The following is a 19,235-nucleotide window of genomic DNA, read 5'->3' on the forward strand; positions in this document are numbered from 1 at the left end:
ACGACCACAACAATTCAACATGGGTTCAGCATTGGTCCATGTCGACGCCAGTGTCCATTCCACCCCCTGACAGGAATTGGCTGGTGCGCCTTCGGTGAAATTGCGCCTAGAATCTGGCTGGACCTGACCTGACACCACTCAACCAAAGCCCCAGTTCTGCAGATGCCCCCAGCCGGGTGTCAATTGCCGTCTGGTCTGGTCTGGTGTTGCCAACAGACGCTTGGGAGTGCGGCATACTACCATCAGGGAGAGAGAGACTGGAGAGGGTCTGGTCCTTCTCGCAGCACAACCATGAAGACCGGCCGAACTTGACTCTGCTCTCACCACTCCGTCACCTTGACGATTTCCACTCCTTTGTTTGCTGCTCGTCTGACGACGTGCTTCAGCTCGACATTCCTTTCTAACCAGGCCTCCTCGTTCCTTGTCGACGGCCCCGACTCGACAGCATCATTACGAACCCCCCCGTCCACTCCTCTCAACCAGGCCCAACCATCGAATTCGATATCGGCTGAAATTGAATCGATCACCAGGGCTAGCCGTTCCTTGCACAAACGAGACATAGATCCTCTGCTGGAACAGAGGACACAATAAAACTAGACGATTATTCAGTTTCCCACAGCAATTACACAGTAGCATTCGTTTTTTTTTTTCGAGGCTGACTTCGCGATCAACACGCCCTCATGACTCCAGCCTAAACAGTGTCATCATGCGTTGCAAATCAATTCTTGCCGCGGCGGCTTTCCTTGGCCTCGCCGCCGCTCAGGTTCACACTGACTGTAATCCCATGGAACGCGATTGCCCGGTAGACCCAGCATTCGGAACCTCTCACCTTTTCAATTTCAACGTCACCCCGAGTAGTGACCTTTGGGAAACAACCGCCGGTAATGTGAATTACGATGCCCAGACTGGTGCCTCCTTCACCATCAATAAGCAAGGAGACTCGCCGACTATTCGTACAAAGTTTTACTTCTTCTTTGGCCGCACCGAAATCATGCTCAAAGTTGCTCCCGGTCGAGGTATAGTCAGTTCCATGATGTGGCTCAGCGATGACCTCGACGAGGTCGATTGGGAGTTCCTTGGTTCCAACAAGACATTTGCGACGACAAACTACTTCGGCAAGGGCCGCCAGGATTTCAAGAATGGCGGTTCTCACCCCATGACTGGTATGCAGGACGACTACCACAACTACACCACCGTGTGGACAAAGGATTCTATTGAGTGGTTCATTAACGGCAACCATGTCCGCACCTTGAATGCCAAGGATGCCAACAATACGCACAATTACCCCCAGACGCCTATGCGCATGAGTGTTGGTATCTGGGCCGGCGGCGACCCTTCCCTTCCTGAGGGCACGCGCAAATGGGCTGGTGGTGATACTGATTACGCCAACGGCCCGTACACCATGTACCTTAAGAGCGCCCACGTCACTGATTATAGCAGTGGCAAGGAATATTCATACGGAGATCGTTCGGGCAGCTGGCAAAGCATCAAGATTGCCAGCGGCAACTCTACCGCTCTCGAGGCTTTGAACAAGCAAGCCGACAAGTCAATCAGCGAGAAATGGAATGAGCTCCCTACTGGAGCCAAGGCTGGCGTCTATGCCGGAGCTGGTGGAGTCGCGGCCTTAGCTATAGGAACTTTGCTTTGGTACTACTTCCGACAGCGTCGTATTGGAGCCGCCGAGGCCAAGGCGGCCGCCGAACGTGAGGAACGGGACCGACGAGAGAACGCGCAGTTCCAAAAGAATGGAATTAACCCCGATAGCTTCGCTGCCCATGGTCAGGAGTACAACGCCCGGGATCTTCGCGCCGGTGGTATGGCTGACAACAACTCGTACCACGTTCCTGAATCGAACCCATTCAGTGGCCCCTTTGATGAAAAGTCTCGTCTTGGAAGCAGTGCGAGTAACGCAAGTACCATGGGTGGTGCTGGTGCAGCCATGGCCGGCGGAGCGATGGGAGCTGCTGGAGCTATGCGTGGTCAACCTGGCCGGCCTGCCAGCCCTGCCTCTTCCAACCATCATGGCTTCGATTTCGGTGTTCCCCCAAGCCCTGGCCACCCACCAGCACGCTCTCACAGCCCCGGTATGCGATCGCACTCCCCCATGATCCGATCACAGAGTCCTGGTATGCCCCCTCCAGGCTCTCCCGGCTCCCCTCGTCAGTACCAGATGCGAAGCGACTCGGCCCCAGATCCTTATTCACGGATGGGATCTCCTGGCCCTCATCAGCAAGGCTATGGGCTCCAGAGGATGCAAAGCCCCGGCACGATGGGCCCGCAAAGGAGTTTTACCGACAACCAGCAGCCGGGCTATGGATACCGCGGGCCTGCGTCTCCTCGGAGCAACAATGGCTGGTAGGGGGGAGGAGGATACTGATTTAGCGACAAATGGAAGAAGCTGATAGTGGGTTGCTTTGATTTGGGCTGTCTTGATCTTTTGGGTTCAAAGACGTTTTGTGTATGTTTTTGTTGTTGTAATTTCGGACCTTTTCTTTACCATCCATTCCCTTAGCTGTCTTGACCGGCGGGCGTGGCGGTTCCGTATAGGCGTCAACGGTGGTGTTTCATGTTGGACCAGTTGGCTGAAGCAAGCCTAGCCTTGACTGGTAGTGAGGTAGATAGACATTGGATCAACTGATCAGAAGATACCTCTTTGTTCGATCTCAAGTCGGTGTGCAGACGCTGTTTCCTGTTTCCCGCGCAATTCGCTTCAGTGAGTGCATTGCATAATTTTTGTTCCTGAATGGACAAAAGACGAGCTGATCAGAAGTTGTTCATCTATCAAATGCCAATTCTACTCAGTTGTTCAGTTTCATCACTTGCTCTCTGTCGCTTTCGCGTCTTAGACGGCAGTCTTTGTTCTGATTGTTTTGGCCGCGACGCCACGTCTCGGTAGCCATTGACGACCACTGCCTCCGACCGCATGGAATACATGCTCATTTGGGGCAGTCACTGAATCGTGCTACCGGGCGATGTTGAATGGCAAGTCAAGCACGATAAGTATAAAGGGTCGTCATCGCAACCTTGGTTGTAGTACGTAGACAACTCTGGTCTAATATTCTTTCCACTCTACTGCTCGACTTTTGACTCATACACACAACTTGACACAAAGACACACGCCAATATGGACAGCCAGCAAGGAGACACCTCCCCAGCGCCGAGGATGAGCATGAAGGATGCCGGCAAAAAGATCATGGCGCTCAACAGAGCGATTCGTGCGCTGGAAGATAACCGCCGGCTTGCGGAAGAGGCTAAGCTGGGGGTCGCAAGCAAATCACTGTCGTAGGGACGAGGGCCAATCGACTGCTGAGTAGATTGGGTTCGATCAGTACCGCGATGCAGCTTTTTAGGCATTTGAAGCGGTGGATGGATGGATTGGGTGGACAGTTTGGCGGTGGCTAGAATTGTTGGATGGCATGGGTTTCGGGATTATCGAAGAGGCTTTTGTACATTAGGGTGTAACGGAAATGTATATTATGGATGGTTGTTTATTGGGATTTTCTACTTTTGGTACGCAGTGCAGTGTTGCTTCTGGTAATTGTGAATAGGAGACTTGTGCTTGGTATCCTGAATCGCCATGACTGAGTGAAGTGCATGCAGATTGGATGTATCACCTGTACGTGAAATAAATGTTTAAATATGATTAGAAGGTATACAGTCTCTGGTTAAAGGTATTTGGACATATCCGAGTATACACTAATACACTCAATATATTCAAGTATACACCAACACGGCTCAATATGCCTCAGCACCAACGCGATACCTTTCCGTGTTCAAATACTTCTGATCCCAATGTATTCAACAGCATCTATGAGCCTTTGTCGATGACACAAAACGCATTCCCATCAGGGTCCTCCAGGACAACGTAATCTGCACCATCGGGATAATCCCGCTCCGCTAATGTTGCTCCAAGGGATAACAGCCTGTCGATTTCAGCCTTTTGATCGGACGCATACAGATCAAGGTGGTGTCGCTGTCGTTTCACAGTGGTAGATGTGACGACGGAGAGGGCCATTTGCTGACCTGTGCCGGATTTCGGAATCAGAATGGCCCAGTCGGTGTCTGGTTCTCTGGCTGGCTTGTAGTTTAGTGCTTTGCACCAGAATTCGATAAGGCGCGGGAAGTTGTTGATGTCGCGGACGCCCCAGACGATGGAACCGATTTCGAGCATTGTTGCTGCTTTTGTGGTCTGGTCTGGTGCTTCTCAAATTGTGAGCGAGGGGATACTGGAGGCTGAGGTTCAGGACTCTCCAGTTCACAAAAGGTTGGAAGGGAAGTTGGCGACGTCTCGTAGACTGCGCTGTTGTTGTAAAACTCGTGGTCTCATTTTAGTTCCTGTATTTGAACCAACTTGTCCTGGTTGGCAATAGGGTTGGACTCGCCCGCACGATGACGTTCAGGTTCCTTGCACCTCCATGTCACATCTTGATCTGATCTGCGAGTGGCGCATGCCGCCGAAGACAGTGCAGGGGAGGGGATCATTGCATTGCATTGCATGGTACTGGTATGCCTCTCGTTTTGCAGCCCCTTGCTTGCGTCTCTCCTCCTTCTAGGAAGTAACAAGAGTTACGACCAGAGCGACAAGCTTGACAATACTTTGCAAAATAGCTATTTTCGCGGTACCTTTGCCGAGCTGGATTTGAAAGGCGTTATCAGGCATTTTTGAGTATCACAGTGGTTGACTTTAGTTGTACTGTATGTATTTTAACACAAGTAGTAAGTCTGATATGTAAGAGAAAGAGTTCAAAGTGTGTAGACTCAAGAATCGCAATTGTTTGTGGTGTGGTGTTGATGGTGCACGAATATGCATGAGAGTTGACACCAGACCAGACAACATTGAATTGACAAAACTCGTGCAGTGGCTAAGCACAAAGGAAGGAGCGACAGATGCGATGGCCCCCGTCTTTGACTGCATGTGCCTTTCGCAGGGAAAGTGAGATCGAGACGTGAACCGTCTTGGAGGCATCCAAAAGCAAAGTACAGTCCCTGGTAAAGGGTATTTGCCCATATCCAAGTATACACTCGAGAAGGAGAACAAGCCTCTCCTGCAGCCGGTAGATGACAATATTGAACCGATCAAATCAAAAGATTCGACTTCAACACGTTAATAGACCAGTAGAAAACACAGCTCATACTACTTGGATGTGACCAAATACGGTTCTAGCACAGATTGTCGTTGTCAGAGGCTCTGGTTCGATGGGTTTAGTGAATTGCAGGGGATGGACGTGGCTTGACAGGGACTACAGCGATTGAAACGACAAAGGTGCGTTCAATGTTGAATGAATGTTAGTAGACAACTGGTATCACCTTTGTTGATGTCAAAAATGACTTGAAATACTACTTACGTCTTATTTGGCCAAATTACTTCTGGTGTAAGTTGTTCTGCGACATGTTGCTGACCAAATACAACAGTCGTCTGCACCAGCATGAGGAAATTCGACGCGGGGTAGACACAACATTGAATCCTTTGACTTGTCATCTCTTCTTCACTTTTGCAGTGATGAAAGTTCAAGTTGAGACACAAGTTGAGAAACAATCGAGTTAGCAACATTCGCATTGCGATGGCTCCTGAAACCTTTTACTTTGGCCAACCGTGCCTAGAAAACGGCACCGTGATTCTCAAGCCTTTCGACGTAAGTGCTGTTTGAGCCAACATGCAAAGAAACCTCAATCGTCTAACCTAGCCTTTCCACGCGACAGCCAAACATTCATGTATCGCAGTTTGTCCAGTCTATCAAGGACAATCCAGAGAGTTTCAATCTCACACAACTTCCCCCCTCAAAGACGGAGGATGAATTCGTCGACTTCTACAACACAACCTTTAAGAGGCCGAAAAACTGCCTCTACGCAATCTACTACAAGGAAACGTCGCCTGATGGACCCGAACCTCCAAGTACTTACGCTGGAACGATTGCACTGGCCGGTACTAGCAAACAGGACGCCGCCACAGAACTTGGCATACTCTTGTTCCCAAGTTTCCGGAAGAAGCATATTGCAACGAATGCTGTCGGACTCATGTTGCTCTGGCTGCTTGATCCGCCTTCTGCTGGTGGACTGGGTTTCAGGCGCGTCGAGTGGCAAGCTAATGTTGAGAATTCGTCTTCTCGTAAACTTGCTCTCCGTCTGGGTTTTGAGCTCGAAGGCATCAAGAGGTGGGCTCGTGTCGTTACAGACTGTGAGGTGTCGGTGTCGGCGGATGCACTTGCGGAGAGGAACGGTACTGTGAAGGAACTTCCTGGGAGGCATACGGCCATCTATTCGATTGTATGGGATGAATGGAGTGAGAAGCGTCCTGCTATTGTGTCGCTGGTTGGAGAATTGAAGATGACATGCCAGTCATGACTGAGTTGACATCAGCCTTTTGTAGCGTTGGGATAGAATCATTTATGAGTAACACGACAGTTACAAAGCTAACAAGCAAATACACCTGGAGGAGTTGCAATCAAAACTCCATGGTGCGCTACTCCATCTGGTTGAGATATTCCACACATTGGAGACTTTAGTTACAAACCACCTTGAATGACGTCAGTCGATGTCCCGCCATGTCCATGTCAAGACGCCAGCCGCTTGTGCAGACATCCATGTATTCTCATCATCCAAATACCCAACAACATATCTAGCCATGGGAGCAAAAGAGACTACTCAGTTTAAACTAGCGCAACGCATGTATACAAAACGCGCCAGTGACTATGACTCGTCCTGGCACGCCGAATACTCAAAGCGGTTTATAAAAGTAGCGAGCATCAAGCAAAATGATCACATCCTCGATCTTGCCTGCGGAACTGGCCTTGATGCTCTCGAAGCGGCCTCTCTAGTTGGCGACAACGGCCGCGTCATCTGTGTCGACGCCACTGAAAGTATGCTCGAAGCATTTCAGCAGAAGCTGCATCAAAACACCACGCTGGCAAGACTCATAAAACTATTCCAGCATGATGTTACAGATCTGTCAACATGCAAAGAAATCGAAAGGGGTAGCTTCGACCTAATACTGTGCTCTAATGCATTTGTTCTATTTGCTGGTGATGCTGCAAAGGTCGTACGGGATTGGAGTGAGTATCTCAAGGTTGGTGGACGGATGGTAATCGATATTCCACACCAGCTTAGCTTTCGACAAGGCAACCTACTGGAGACGGTATTCGATCGTTTAGGTATTCCTTTTCCTTCTAAGCGCCTCTGGGTCAAGTCGATCGACTCGTTCAAAGGGATACTTGAACACGAGGGTCTCGTTGTGGAACACATCGAGACGGTTGATGACGTGAGTGGAAAGGGACATGTGTTTGCAGACGGCACATCATTGCAGGCGGATGAGATGTTTGACTCGTCCATGAAGGTGATACCATCGCCGCAAGGAATGTCTCTAGAGGAGCTTGCGGCCAGAGCAAAGCCCTTGTTTAGAGAGGAGTGGGAGAAGGCTGCGGTGGATGGCAAGGTCGAGATCTACGATACGCTTTACATCTATGTGGCGGCCAAAAAGAAATAGCTTGCATTGAGAGGCAAAGCGGTAGATTTCTTTTAATTGAGCGTACAAATGGTCAAGAGCGGTGTTAACGACTAGCTATCTAGTCCCTTGATGTGACTAGACGTCAAGAGCTGTTGAAGATACCAGTATCTGGCGGATGGAGAAAAGAAATAGTTGGATTCGTTGAATCTATTTGCCAATGGGAAAGCAAACCGGGTCATAAATATACCTAGAAGAAGCAGTTTGGCAACCTACTAAATCCCTACCTAATTCTCCTGGTTAAAATCATAACTATTTCCAAATCCCCTATTCAAGTAACCTTCCAAGACCTTACCCCTCGCAACCCAATCCACTGGAACCTCCAGCCCCAGCTTTCCACTCTTCTCCAAGCCCTCCAACACTGGACGGACATCGTCCCCAAACTCCAACCGCATGGGGTTTCTATACCACGGTGCAAAGTGTATCATGGCAAGCATGATGCGTACATCATCCGAATAATTGGGCATTCCGGCGTGCCAGAGACGCAGGTCTCGAATCACAATTGATCCTTTCTTGATGACCGGTTGAACAGGAGGACATGCTTTGGAGCGCTCAGACAACAGATGCTCCTGGATGCGACCGCTTGCCCGATGTCCATGGGCGCCTTCTTGCGCAGAAATATCGTTGTTGTGAGTTCCCAACCAAATCTCTGTAGATCCATTGCGAGGCTCCATGTCAATCAGGGGAACATTGACGACGAGAGCGAACGGATGAGAAGGGTGATCAAAGTCTGCGTCAGAGTGAACGGGCTGACGTTGGGGTGAAGAGCCTGGCATAGGTGGCATTGCCGCGTTGGCTGAGCAGAATGTCCATTTTGGTCGTGGGCCAAGAACACTCGTTGTTACTTGAGTTGCGATGGGGTCTATGGAAGTTAGGTGATGGTCATGATGATGAGATGAGGTTTAGACGTTGGGACACAGAGAGAGCTTACTGGTAAATATGGATGGCTGGAAGAATTCAGCTACAGGGGGCGCATCCTGCTGCAGATTGCCTTGGTTATAATTGAATGGTCCGTCTTTTCCACGGGCCTGCAATACACGCGCGTCCTGAACCATTCGGTTGTTGAGGTGGTCGAGGTGGGCATGGGGAACAATGTCGTTTATGACAACAAGACCATCACGGTGGACGTGGCGGACGGCTTTTTCGAGGTTGCGTGCATCAAGAGCTGCATTTTGGATTTCTTTGGCTGAGGGCACGATTATCATGGGTTTGGGCGTTGCAAGTGTTGCCATCGACCGGCGGAGGAGCCGCGATGATTGTTGGCGGATGACAAACATTGGGAGCGGTGGGGTAGTCAGGTGCGGTAATTGTCAGTCGACTCTGTTTTATTGTTTAATCAAGTACAAGAGTATGTGACTGGTATCTTGGAGGAGGCCATCATCTTCTTATACTTGGTTTGAGTTGTCGACTTGGTCGGCTGATTGAAGTGGTGTTGCCACGAAACCCGAGCTCGGAATTCCCAGTCATGGTGCGGAGGCACCAGTTGCGACCATCCGTAGTGGCGCTTTTGGACCTGGGGTAGCCAGTGACGATACATATGTACGTTGTATTCGGTAAGAAGACATGATCTCCCGAATGCGAGTATATGCACCATATGAATCCTACGTCCCAAGGCCAAGTAACAAGGCTCAACCCCAGGACCGTTTCAAGTCTTGAATCAACCGGTCAATGGGCCAGCCAATAACCTTTTTACAAGCGGTCAAGTTTCGCACAAGCTCATCGCGGGAATCTTCTCGCCGCAGATACTTGGCGCCTTTGCCAAATTAGCTAGACATTTTAGGCTTCTACGATATAGACTTACAGTAGGATATGGGACCAAAAGCATTGACTAGTACGGATGGGATTTTTGTCGTGAACGCAATACCACAAATCTCGGATGCATAACAGTCTAGAACATCGACTTGGTTTAACCCTGCTGAGGGCACCGATTCCCCAACCTCGTTGCCTCTGCCTGGTATGTGGAGGAGAGGAAGCTGCGCTGGCGAAGCAGTGACTGCGAGGATACTTGACACTGTTAAGAAGTAGTGCATTGCTGATGCTAAAGGACATCGTCAGTGATGCATATAACACGGCTGATGTATTTGGACATGTTCATACCATGTGAGTCGTGTAGAAACCACACTCTGGGAAATGGTTCTGGATTGCTTTCTGCGTGTGTTGATCGTGAGAATGGTTTCTGAGGAGCTGGAAGTTGTTGATACCAGAGTTTGGTTGCGTCTTGTGTCGAAAGCCACTCCTCTTTGGATATCTCACGCCCAAAGGAAGCATTGATTAGCTTGCCTAGGATAACAGACATCGAGTTTAGTCTCTCTTGCGTTGCTAACATCCTTTCAATGTCAAATGACGACAGATCGATCTTCAATGAGCACCCTTGAAACAAACTAAAGGTAATGTCCTCGCGGAGATAATTCCAAAATCCAGCGGCCACCAGACTCTCTGGGTTATTCTGTAACAGCGACACTTCTCTAGACGCAAATGAATATGCGCCCTGCAAGTGCCTGTTGGGATCAACGTCCTCTATGATCTAGTCGTTAGCTTACCGGGACACTTGAAAGCAATTTGAAGAGCGACTTGCCATCCAGAATCTCGTACGAACGGAGTAGACACGCCGCAGCCAGGGCAACACCATTGTCCAAAAGAACACTATTATCATCTAGACTAATCAACTGCCGTATGCAACTCCCATGATAGGCCTCGGCTGTTCTACGCGCCGTCTTTGCTGTCGTCTGGCTCACATGCATAGCCGACAGCGCGACCAATGCGCTAAACAGCAGTGATTCATCGAGCGCAAGTTCAGCAATGGTAGTTGCGAAACGGCGCCGCGAATCGCCCAGGTCGTACCATGCCGCGAGCTCAGAGACATAGTGGTGGACATGCCATGCAATGGCCGCATCTTTGACTGCCTCTCGCGGGGAAAGTGAGACACATGGTTCGGATGAGTGAGCTGCAAGGAACACTGCAGTTAGCTTGAGTTGAGACTGGGTTTGACTGAATGGAGAGAGTCGGCAGCGTGTTGAGTCCTTACCAGCATCGTGTCCCTTGCGGCGGTGCTTCGTTTTGGATGACGTCCGGGGATCGGTTGAGGAGAGTGAAGATCGACCGAAGCGGCCACAATATCTCCCTGCTTTGCTGCATGGCCCACAGATGGGTCGGCCCTCGTCACCTGTAGTTTTGCGGCATTAGTCGAGATCGAATGGAGATGTTGGTACATGGCAAGTAGGTTTGCGTCGCACACTTTACTTTGCGTTTGCGACATGTGTCACTGTGAGGCGTCAGTTTACATCAGATCAGATCAGATCCCGCAATTCGAAACTTGTTCCGTACCATGCTAGTAACTGTTAGCTTTTCCATTCAAAACAGACGGGATACTGATTTTAGCACTAGAAGAAGCTACCTGCTGTATTGTACGCTCGGGGCATACTGTAGTCATTCGGATGAATGAAGCAATGTTTTGGCTTTTAGGTCAAGTTGACTTCAGGTTGACTTCATGTTGGCCCCACATTAAATTGCTGTGCATGTCTGGTGCAGCGAAACTGAGCAAACAGAGCAATTCGTCAGTTTCCCCAATTGACTTTTTTTTCGTCACAACAACCACAAAGCAGCCAACAATGTATTGCACCATTAAAGTTTACTCTCTATTTGTCACTCATCACGGTTTGTCTGTTTTCCCTCTAACTCTGTTACCCCACAATATCCAACCCCGGATCAGATTGAACAATAACCTTTCACATCCGCAAACGGCCGCACGCCCCCATCACTGGAGATTGAAAGATGTCACCATTTCCGACAAGCTAGCTAACGGAATTAACAACCTTTGATCAAGTCCGCATCTTGCATGTTGCCGAGTTTCCGGGTGGCCCAATGGCGCAATCGTGTTTGACCCCAAGACAGGTTTCTCGGTTCCCTACCTACGCCGAGGCGGTCTCATGCTTTGGCACAGAAGGACTAAACTACCCGTCGCCTGAAGTCTTGCATGCAATACTCAGTTATATTTAATTGGCTGCCTGAGAGAAACACACGCTGATCGAGCCGTATTTGGTATCAGAAGACATGATAAGTACTTCCTTTAATACCGAATTTTGTCTAGGACAAACAGGCAACCCCCTACTATAGACAAAGTACACCTCACAGCATCATAAACCTCGTCACGCAACGTCCCTGCACTCCTTCAATCCCTTCTTCTGCCTCCCAGCCTCATCAAAGTTGTCATCTGCCAGCCACCTCTCAAACCCCGTCTTCACGCCATCCCACTCCTCGTCTGTGATACTGAACCATGCCGTGTCTCTCTGTCGTCCTTTAATCACCATGTGCTTCCTGAACACGCCCTCAAACTTGAACCCCAACCTCTCTGCAGCCTTTAAACTCGCCTTGTTCAAGTTGTTTGCTTTCCACTCCACTCTCAGGTAGCCCAGATCCTCAAAGGCGTGCTTGATGAGCAAATAGAATGCCTCGGTAGCACTCCTGGTTTGCTGCAGGGCCGCACTCAGAATGACACTGCCAATCTCCAGCCGTCTGTGCAAAGGCACAATGGCGAGATAACACATCATGCCAACAGGTTCCGAGGCCGGGTCAGACGCGGGACCTGAGAGGACTGTGTAATAGAGTCTGTCCGACAAGTTGTCCTGGCTCCATAGGGCGATGTCTCTCTCACAGTCAGACAGTGTAGGAAACCCACTGGTGAGCATATAGGTCCATCGGGGGAAATTCTCTGGTCCACCGAGGTGTTTGAACAGGCTTGCCGCGTGCGACGGTTCAAGAGGAACGAGCGACGTGGTGTGACCGAGCAGTGGTTTGTGTGGTGGTTGCTTTGCCTCGCGGGGAGATACTTTTGGTCCTACTGGCAGTGACATATTCTGCCGTCTGTCTGTCTGTCTTCCTGTCTCTCTGAGTTTTGTACCGGTATTCAATGTGGTAAATCAAGTCTCAAATATTCCAATTGGCGGTTCTCAATTGAGAGGTTGACTGTGTGGTGCCTCCCGTGACTGTTTGTGTCTGGTGTTTTATCCTTTGGTCATTGGCCGTGATCGGGAGCCGTAGGGCGCAAATTGTCATCAAACGACTCACATGCAGTGTACTGTGCTGGAATTGACGAACCAAGTTGGCCAGACCTGGGCTGTGACCCACCAGGATCAGTTCCAGATGTCGACATCCAAACCACCAGACAACTGCAAATGCATCACACCCTCCGGCTGCGACACAGTCATGCTTCCCAACAACTCACCACTGATTTACAGTATCCAGCTCCGATATTATAATAAAAAATGTTTGAAATTCTAGTTCAATGCCAATTCTATGATAATTGCTACAAGCCACCGCAGTGGCACATGCTTTCGCCGTATATCCTTTCCGCATTACCTAAGTACCAATACTCTCACACCATCAACTACTCATGTATCCTCTCCCCCCCCGTTCATCCATGTTCCAATTTGTGCGGAATCAACAATGCAGTAAATAAGTCCCATGACGCCGAATCCAAATCAATACAAGCAATCACCAAACTTGCGCCAGTCGAATCATCTGGACGTTGTCACGTAGTTCGTGCCTAGTTCCGCCAACGAAGCCCCTGCAACGGCCTTTGGCATAATAAATATTCATTGCAGGTGGCGGTGTTCTCCTCCTCGTCATCAACCATGAATGTGTATTCGTGTAAAATGAGTCGTTTGCCTTGTAGGGACCAATCAGGCAGCGCGCAGTGAGGGAACTGTGAGCTCCCTCCAGGACAGTCGCATGCCTGCATTGCCAGCCGGTCCTAGTGCTGCGGCACCGACCGTAATCAGCCCCTTTGGTTAAAAGATAAATGAGGCCACAAAGACCAGCGTGGTATACAAGGTCGACGTGGTCAATTCAAACTCAAACCAGGCAGCCTGCCCACCAAAAGCAATCTTCTTGCTCTTGGCATTGGGATGGGCAACCATTGTCTTGGGATCGCGGTCGAGAAGCTGCTCACGGTCTGGCATTTGCGGAGGGTCGATGGCGTACGCAACTGGGGTCCAGAGAGAGCTGCAGATGAAGATGAAAGTCAACGGCGGCCAGAATGCGTGCGTCACCAGGCATAGCAGAAGCGAGCGCGTATCATCTGTGCGCACAAAACATCGATACGACGTCAGGACCACAGCCACAAGCGTCAGGTAGACAAACGCCAGGTGGAAGATGCCCATGTAGTTGATGAGAATTGTCCAGATTCGACGCACCATGCTCCTCTTCAGGGCAGGATCACGCTCATTCAAGGCCGAGGCCAAAGAACCGGTAGGCTTGAAAGCCTGCACCTGACCACCGAGCCATTTTGGCAGCATGAAGGAGCGAATAAGACAGAGGGCGATGTACGGCGACATCCACAGCTGGTATCTGGAACCCCGCTGACCAGTGTGGTAGCCAGCGGAATGAAGAGCACGAACTCGCACAGGCGGTTGCTAATGGTCGCAGCAAAGCATGCGCGAATGAGCCAACGGAGTTGCTCCTCGGTGGCGTACGCAACCAGTGGCTTACCCATGATCAGAATAATGGGAATGGCAAACAGCGAAATGGTGAGAAGAATAGTGTACAAGCTGAGCATGGCATAGAGAAATCCAGAAAACCGTTGAGCAAATGACATCTGTCGAACCTTTTCGCCCCACAAACAAAACTTGAGCTTGAACGACGTGTCCACGGTTCCGATGGCCCAGCGAGTCCGCTGCTTCAAGTGACTGCCAAAGTCCTCAGGAACGGTACCAAATTGAAGAGGCTCGTGAACATAGGCAGTCTTCCAGCCCTTGCCGAGCATGAGAGTAGAGGTGGCAACATCTTCAGCCAAGGACCCCAGAGGGAAGTTGCCAATCTCATCGAGGGCCTCTCTCCGGACAACATAACCAGAGCCGGTGCACCAGGCGACGCCGAGCGAGTCCTTGATGGGCTCGATAACGTGAACGAAGAAGTCAAGGCTTTGAGACAGGGGGTCGGATGGAGGCGTGTTGTAGAACAGTTGAGGGGGGCAGGCGAGAGCCATCTTAGGATCGATGAGAAGATGAGGGAGGACAGCTCGAAGCCAGTCACGCTCAGGAATCTTAGGGCTTGGTTAGTCCGCCATTTCATGCGTACGAAAGGACAAGCATCATTAGAAAATCGTGACATACCATGTCGGCATCCAAGGCAGCCATGAACTGGCCGGCGCCGCCTGGAAGTAAATGGCTTTGCTCGAGGCCATAGTTGAGATTTCCGGCCTTGAAGTGGTGAGGTTGCCCAGGAATCTTCTCACGAGCCATGTAGTAGACGTTGGGAGAGGACGCGGCAAGACGACAGATGGCAGCCTCCAGGGTTGCAGATTTGGCATCGTCCAAAACGATGACACGGAACTTCTCGTAGGGGTAGTCAATGTCGCACGCGCCTCGAACAGTGTCCATGACGAGATCATCATCCTCGCCGCAACAGGTGACGAAGACATCGACAGTCGGAACGTCGTACCCTCTAAGTCGGAGCTTCTGTCTATATCGCTTCTTCATTGACATCATAGTCCAGCTGTTGTGCATCAGGGACGGAACAGCCACAGCGATTTCCACGGCAATGAAGATCCAAGCGCCGGCATAGGTTGTCTCCTGTGCGTTCTGAGCCCAAATAACGCATGCAATACGCAAAGCCAAATAAGCCAGGTATAAACCAGTGTTGGCAAACGTCAAGACGGGAACCAGTCTGAACAAGTGACGTCTCCAGCCCTTCCAGATGTCGCTATCATCTCGCTTGTGCACGATATCGATGGACTCACGGTCAATCCAATCCTTGCCTCCAGCTGGTGGTTGAGCTTGCTTGAGGAGTCCTGTGAGGCTGATTTGACTTTGGTTCTGTTCACTCATTTCATTAGCGTTGAACAGAAAAAAGCCGAAGAGAGGAAGCAAAAAGTACAAGCCTAATTCAAAGAGTGAGGGGCAAATTGCTAGTTTCTTACCATGGGCGTTGACGGGCCAGATTCATTGTGGAATGGAACACCATACCGAGGGGAAACGGAAGAGTCGACCGGCGTCTGTTGCCCAGTCCGCCATGAGCGAACACTAGAACGGGAACCGGCAGCGCTGTCTACCAACGTCTGGGATTCCGAACGACCACCAATTGAAGGTGGCCAGACTGGCGATGAAGATACGTATTCCTCGGGATGAAACGAATTTGGCCGTGAGTATGAATTTGGCCTCGGAGGTCTCGGAGTGCCTCTGGCTGGCCTGGCAGGATATTCTTCTATATAAGCTTGTTGTTGCGGGTAAGGGTGATATTGCTCTCGACGCTGAAATGTTCCTATTTCCAACATTTCCTCTTCCTCAGGGTAGCCCTTCATTTTTGCGGTTGGCTAGAAGCGCCCGACCTCTGGATTCTAGTACAAGCTGTGACGACTGCTTCGCCAAATCTGGGCCAAAAACCTGAAGATCGTGGGGTTTCAGAGTCGAGAGTACCGGGACAGGAAAGAAGAGCAAGAGACAGCGTTGGAATGCAACGGTACCACTGGGTAAAAGCGAATGAGGCCGGTGGTTGCCAGCTGACTGACGTCGTGGAGGATTTGAGACAGGACGAACAAGTGATTTTCTGTCTCTGCCTATGTTTTTGGGGAGGTGTTTCCCGTTCTCCCTCTTGTCTAGATGATGACCACTGCTCAGGGGGGGAGGCTGGAAGAGAGAGAGAGCGCAATTTGGGGTCGTTGTCGTTCTGGGAGTGGAATGTCGCTGGGCTAAGCTGTTGTGCCGGTCGAACGATGTCGTTTCTGTTGTCGACCTGACAGAAACGAGAAACGAGCGGGACGGTGGGAAACAAGAGATTGTTCGGCACCCACACGCTAATATGACCTCTGCACCACGAAAACGAATGTAAGAGAGATTTAATGTTTGCAACAAGGTCGCGATGGGGAGAATCGCTCAGGAGCCTGGAGGATGAGGAAGAAATCGAAAGGATGAGCAATACGAGGAGAGATGGAAGACCTAAAGGCCGGCAAGAGCGTCTTTCATACTTGCAAAGTCGATGGACATGACCACCAGTGGTAGAGTCGCCCGGTCCACGGGTACTGGGTACCTGTGAGCTTTGCACTGGAGGCAGCTAGATGGTGTGGTGGTCCGGGTTGCGGGTGCTATTACGGGCTACGGCCACGGCCACGGGCCAGACAACGGAAGGAACGACCCAGACCAGGCAGATGGCGGTTACAGTTTACGGCTTGCGTGGAATTCCCCCCCAAAGAAACACTTGACACAGAGAGAGCACAAGCCGGCCGATGGCGAATCAGGAGCATCTGCGTATCGCCGCACACCTGAGATGTGGTGATCCAAGCTCCTGGTGACTTTGATCAAGACCTACCATTGTATGGAGCACGGAGTACCGACCGACCTTGCAGGTGGCGGCTGTGCCTGGTTCACTTGGTCGGAGCGCAGCGAGATGTGGACTCGCGAGTGGATATGACGGAGTGGTTCTCAGACCCAAAACCAAAAAAAAAAAAAAAAACCGAGAAGAAAAAAGTTGGGCTGAGTGGGCTGGGGGTGCCACGACAAGGATCAGGCATGGTTTGGGGGGCGTGCGTCTTGATGCAAACACAAACCCAGACATGTTGTGTCACTCAGCGAACGTTGAATGCTCCGAGCCCCATCCATCCCATCTTCTGTCAAGTCTAGTATTCAAATGCATGATGCCATTGATTGATCAATCGATAGACCAGACATGGACGTCGAGGGATATACCCAGTAGTCTGTGGTAAAAAATCATTTTGCTGATGTCTATCTAAGTAAGTATATTACTAATATATCGGTATATTGGAGTGTATTAATGTAATATATAATACAGTACAACTAATTCAATGTTTGTTTGAATACGTTTGACTCCCCACTGTACTCCGTAGATACTGAACAATTGGTGGCCTGGGCTCCTTCATGGCTCCAGATGCTCATGTCACTGCCATCGGAGTGCGCTGCAGTGCACCGGACGCAAGCACAGAGCAAAGACTTTATCAGTGTCCAGCCTAGTTGTAATGGGTTCCATATCGATTGTTTGGGCGCTTTGGCCAGCTCACGGCCGACAATACTTCAATTTGATATCAACATCGACTGATGCTACCCGTGGAACAGGCAACTGCATCAGCATCGCCATCCAAGCGGCCTCGAATTACCTCGTCTTCTGCCCAAAGCACCGTCAATAATTGCTCAATTGGTGAGGCTACATCGAGCGACGTCTACAATGGGAGGTTAGTAGTATTTACACAAGGAAAGGTATCGCATATCGGGTTGTGTGCTGAGGCATCTTGAGCTGTGTTAGTGTATACTTGGATACGTCCAAATACATTTGACCGCAGACTATAGTGGTGAGAGATAAAATGTTTAATGAGCTTCAGGCAAATTTCCGTAGTTGCTTTGTTCAGTGCAGACCCATTATTGATGCCTGAGACGTCTTGCTTCAATGAAGTTGGCATCAACTTCAGTATGCCATTTGTCTTGCATCATTGTCAATGCTTGAAGCCTCAACGTCGTCTCAAGTGCTCCCAGCCGTGCCTAGGCACAGCGCCAAATTGGAAGTATGCAAGTCAACCAGTTCCAATTACGGGGTAACAGCACCTCAGTAACCAGCAGCCCAGGTCTATCTCTCTCTTCAATGTTGATTTGATGGATTCAATCATTCTTCGCCTCCCCTCCCCCATCTTGACCGAGTCGGAAAAGGGTGTGGCTCAACAAGTCAAGTACCAGCCGCGGCACCTCCACGCCAAGCCCCCCTAGTCATACTCCTGGTGGTATTTGATGCCACCTGAGTTCAATACGAGCTGTATCAAGCTTCGTCATTCCGTGTCGGGCAGGGCTGCCACGCCTTGGGACAGGGGATCAATTCGTCAATTCGTCAATGGAGAACAATACGGCGCAGCAGGGTTTGATGTCATGTCATGAGATATCACCAGACTGCATCCCCTTCCGTCTTTGCCGCAGCGCCTCGTCATACCATCTGGTACAGTGTGTCAAGGCGGACAGAGCGAGCCGTCTGTTGCGTGTGGTCAAGGTGCGTGTGGTGCATCTGGGGCATCTGGGGCATCTGTCGAAAGGTCTGTGATAGATTTGATCACATCGACCTGCCGTTGCAGACACCAGACTAGCACGGTCTGCAAGGAAGGGCAACTACATGCGATTGACAATACTTGACAAGTAATACATCAGTTTACTTTAACAATGTGTCGTGAGGCTCTGTGGTTGAGAAGCTTGGTTTGCGCCTCTGACGCTGCAAGCTTCAAGCTGCATGCTGCATGCTGCATGTGGTCTGGTCGGGGTCTGGTCGGGCGTCGCCTCGGGCCAAAGAGTCGAGTCACCATTGAATCAATAATTTGTCAACATCAGATTTTGAACCTCGGATCGCAAAGCCTCCCTGTTCAACAATAATGCTGCTGGCTTCAGCGTCGTCTTTTGGCATGACGAGCTCTGGACAAAACGGCGCCAGGCAGAACTGGCAGATGCAGATGCCCAAGCCCAAGCCCAAGCCCAAAATTGAGGAGTGCAGCTATCCGTCTGGTCCGTCTCTGGGTTCAATGTTGGTCAACTGCCGGTGATGTCATATCCTGGGTTTCCTTGGTGACTGAGTTTCTAAGCGTTCCAGCCACATGTGCACTTTAGCAATCACAACTGCTCGATGCGGCTATCGGAAGCAAATGTGCGAGAAAGTTTAAGCCAGGCAGTTCTGGTTGAAAGGGTGTCCACCAATCGACGATTGCGTGAAACAGAATAAATTCCATCAAAAACTTGAAGCCTTCTTCTCCAGTTAGGTTTTG

The 19,235-nt window shown here is 50.3% G+C and overlaps 9 protein-coding genes across 9 annotated transcripts; 4 read left to right on the forward strand and 5 right to left on the reverse strand.

Moving 5' to 3' along the window:
* Nucleotides 1-706: 706 nt before the first annotated feature.
* VFPPC_09955 (glycosyl hydrolase family 16) lies at nt 707-2,359 on the forward strand (the record flags this gene model as incomplete). The annotated part of the gene is made up of 1 exon (XM_018288409.1): nt 707-2,359. One exon carries the CDS (start codon nt 707-709, stop codon nt 2,357-2,359), a length of 1,653 nt encoding a protein of 550 aa, XP_018137815.1.
* Nucleotides 2,360-3,808: 1,449 nt separating this feature from the next.
* On the reverse strand, nt 3,809-4,171 carry VFPPC_09954 (glyoxalase-like domain-containing protein; the record flags this gene model as incomplete). Its single annotated transcript, XM_018288408.1, has 1 exon — nt 3,809-4,171. One exon carries the CDS (start codon nt 4,169-4,171, stop codon nt 3,809-3,811), a length of 363 nt encoding a protein of 120 aa, XP_018137814.1.
* Nucleotides 4,172-5,561: 1,390 nt separating this feature from the next.
* On the forward strand, nt 5,562-6,342 carry VFPPC_09953 (acetyltransferase (GNAT) domain-containing protein; the record flags this gene model as incomplete). Its single annotated transcript, XM_018288407.1, has 2 exons — nt 5,562-5,633; nt 5,701-6,342. The coding sequence occupies 2 exons, from the start codon at nt 5,562-5,564 to the stop codon at nt 6,340-6,342; spliced, it is 714 nt and encodes a 237-aa protein (XP_018137813.1).
* A 280-nt stretch (nt 6,343-6,622) lies between these two features.
* VFPPC_09952 (methyltransferase) lies at nt 6,623-7,480 on the forward strand (the record flags this gene model as incomplete). Its single annotated transcript, XM_018288406.1, has 1 exon — nt 6,623-7,480. The coding sequence occupies one exon, from the start codon at nt 6,623-6,625 to the stop codon at nt 7,478-7,480; it is 858 nt and encodes a 285-aa protein (XP_018137812.1).
* Nucleotides 7,481-7,725: 245 nt separating this feature from the next.
* VFPPC_09951 (phytanoyl-CoA dioxygenase (PhyH) domain-containing protein) lies at nt 7,726-8,775 on the reverse strand (the record flags this gene model as incomplete). The annotated part of the gene is made up of 2 exons (XM_018288405.1): nt 7,726-8,360; nt 8,430-8,775. The coding sequence occupies 2 exons, from the start codon at nt 8,773-8,775 to the stop codon at nt 7,726-7,728; spliced, it is 981 nt and encodes a 326-aa protein (XP_018137811.1).
* Nucleotides 8,776-9,126: 351 nt separating this feature from the next.
* On the reverse strand, nt 9,127-10,754 carry VFPPC_09950 (hypothetical protein; the record flags this gene model as incomplete). Its single annotated transcript, XM_018288404.1, has 6 exons — nt 9,127-9,251; nt 9,300-9,536; nt 9,596-10,015; nt 10,095-10,442; nt 10,524-10,661; nt 10,739-10,754. The coding sequence occupies 6 exons, from the start codon at nt 10,752-10,754 to the stop codon at nt 9,127-9,129; spliced, it is 1,284 nt and encodes a 427-aa protein (XP_018137810.1).
* Nucleotides 10,755-11,013: 259 nt separating this feature from the next.
* VFPPC_16809 (hypothetical protein) lies at nt 11,014-11,316 on the forward strand (the record flags this gene model as incomplete). Its single annotated transcript, XM_018294562.1, has 1 exon — nt 11,014-11,316. The coding sequence occupies one exon, from the start codon at nt 11,014-11,016 to the stop codon at nt 11,314-11,316; it is 303 nt and encodes a 100-aa protein (XP_018137809.1).
* A 327-nt stretch (nt 11,317-11,643) lies between these two features.
* Nucleotides 11,644-12,348, reverse strand: VFPPC_16808 (GNAT family acetyltransferase; the record flags this gene model as incomplete). The annotated part of the gene is made up of 1 exon (XM_018294561.1): nt 11,644-12,348. One exon carries the CDS (start codon nt 12,346-12,348, stop codon nt 11,644-11,646), a length of 705 nt encoding a protein of 234 aa, XP_018137808.1.
* Nucleotides 12,349-13,284: 936 nt separating this feature from the next.
* Nucleotides 13,285-15,794, reverse strand: VFPPC_09949 (glycosyl transferase; the record flags this gene model as incomplete). The annotated part of the gene is made up of 4 exons (XM_018288403.1): nt 13,285-13,843; nt 13,894-14,537; nt 14,608-15,309; nt 15,414-15,794. The coding sequence occupies 4 exons, from the start codon at nt 15,792-15,794 to the stop codon at nt 13,285-13,287; spliced, it is 2,286 nt and encodes a 761-aa protein (XP_018137807.1).
* Nucleotides 15,795-19,235: the final 3,441 nt, after the last annotated feature.

The sequence above is a fragment of the Pochonia chlamydosporia genome, chromosome 4 (genome assembly GCF_001653235.2).
Source record: "Pochonia chlamydosporia 170 chromosome 4, whole genome shotgun sequence".
Taxonomy (NCBI): domain Eukaryota; kingdom Fungi; phylum Ascomycota; class Sordariomycetes; order Hypocreales; family Clavicipitaceae; genus Pochonia; species Pochonia chlamydosporia.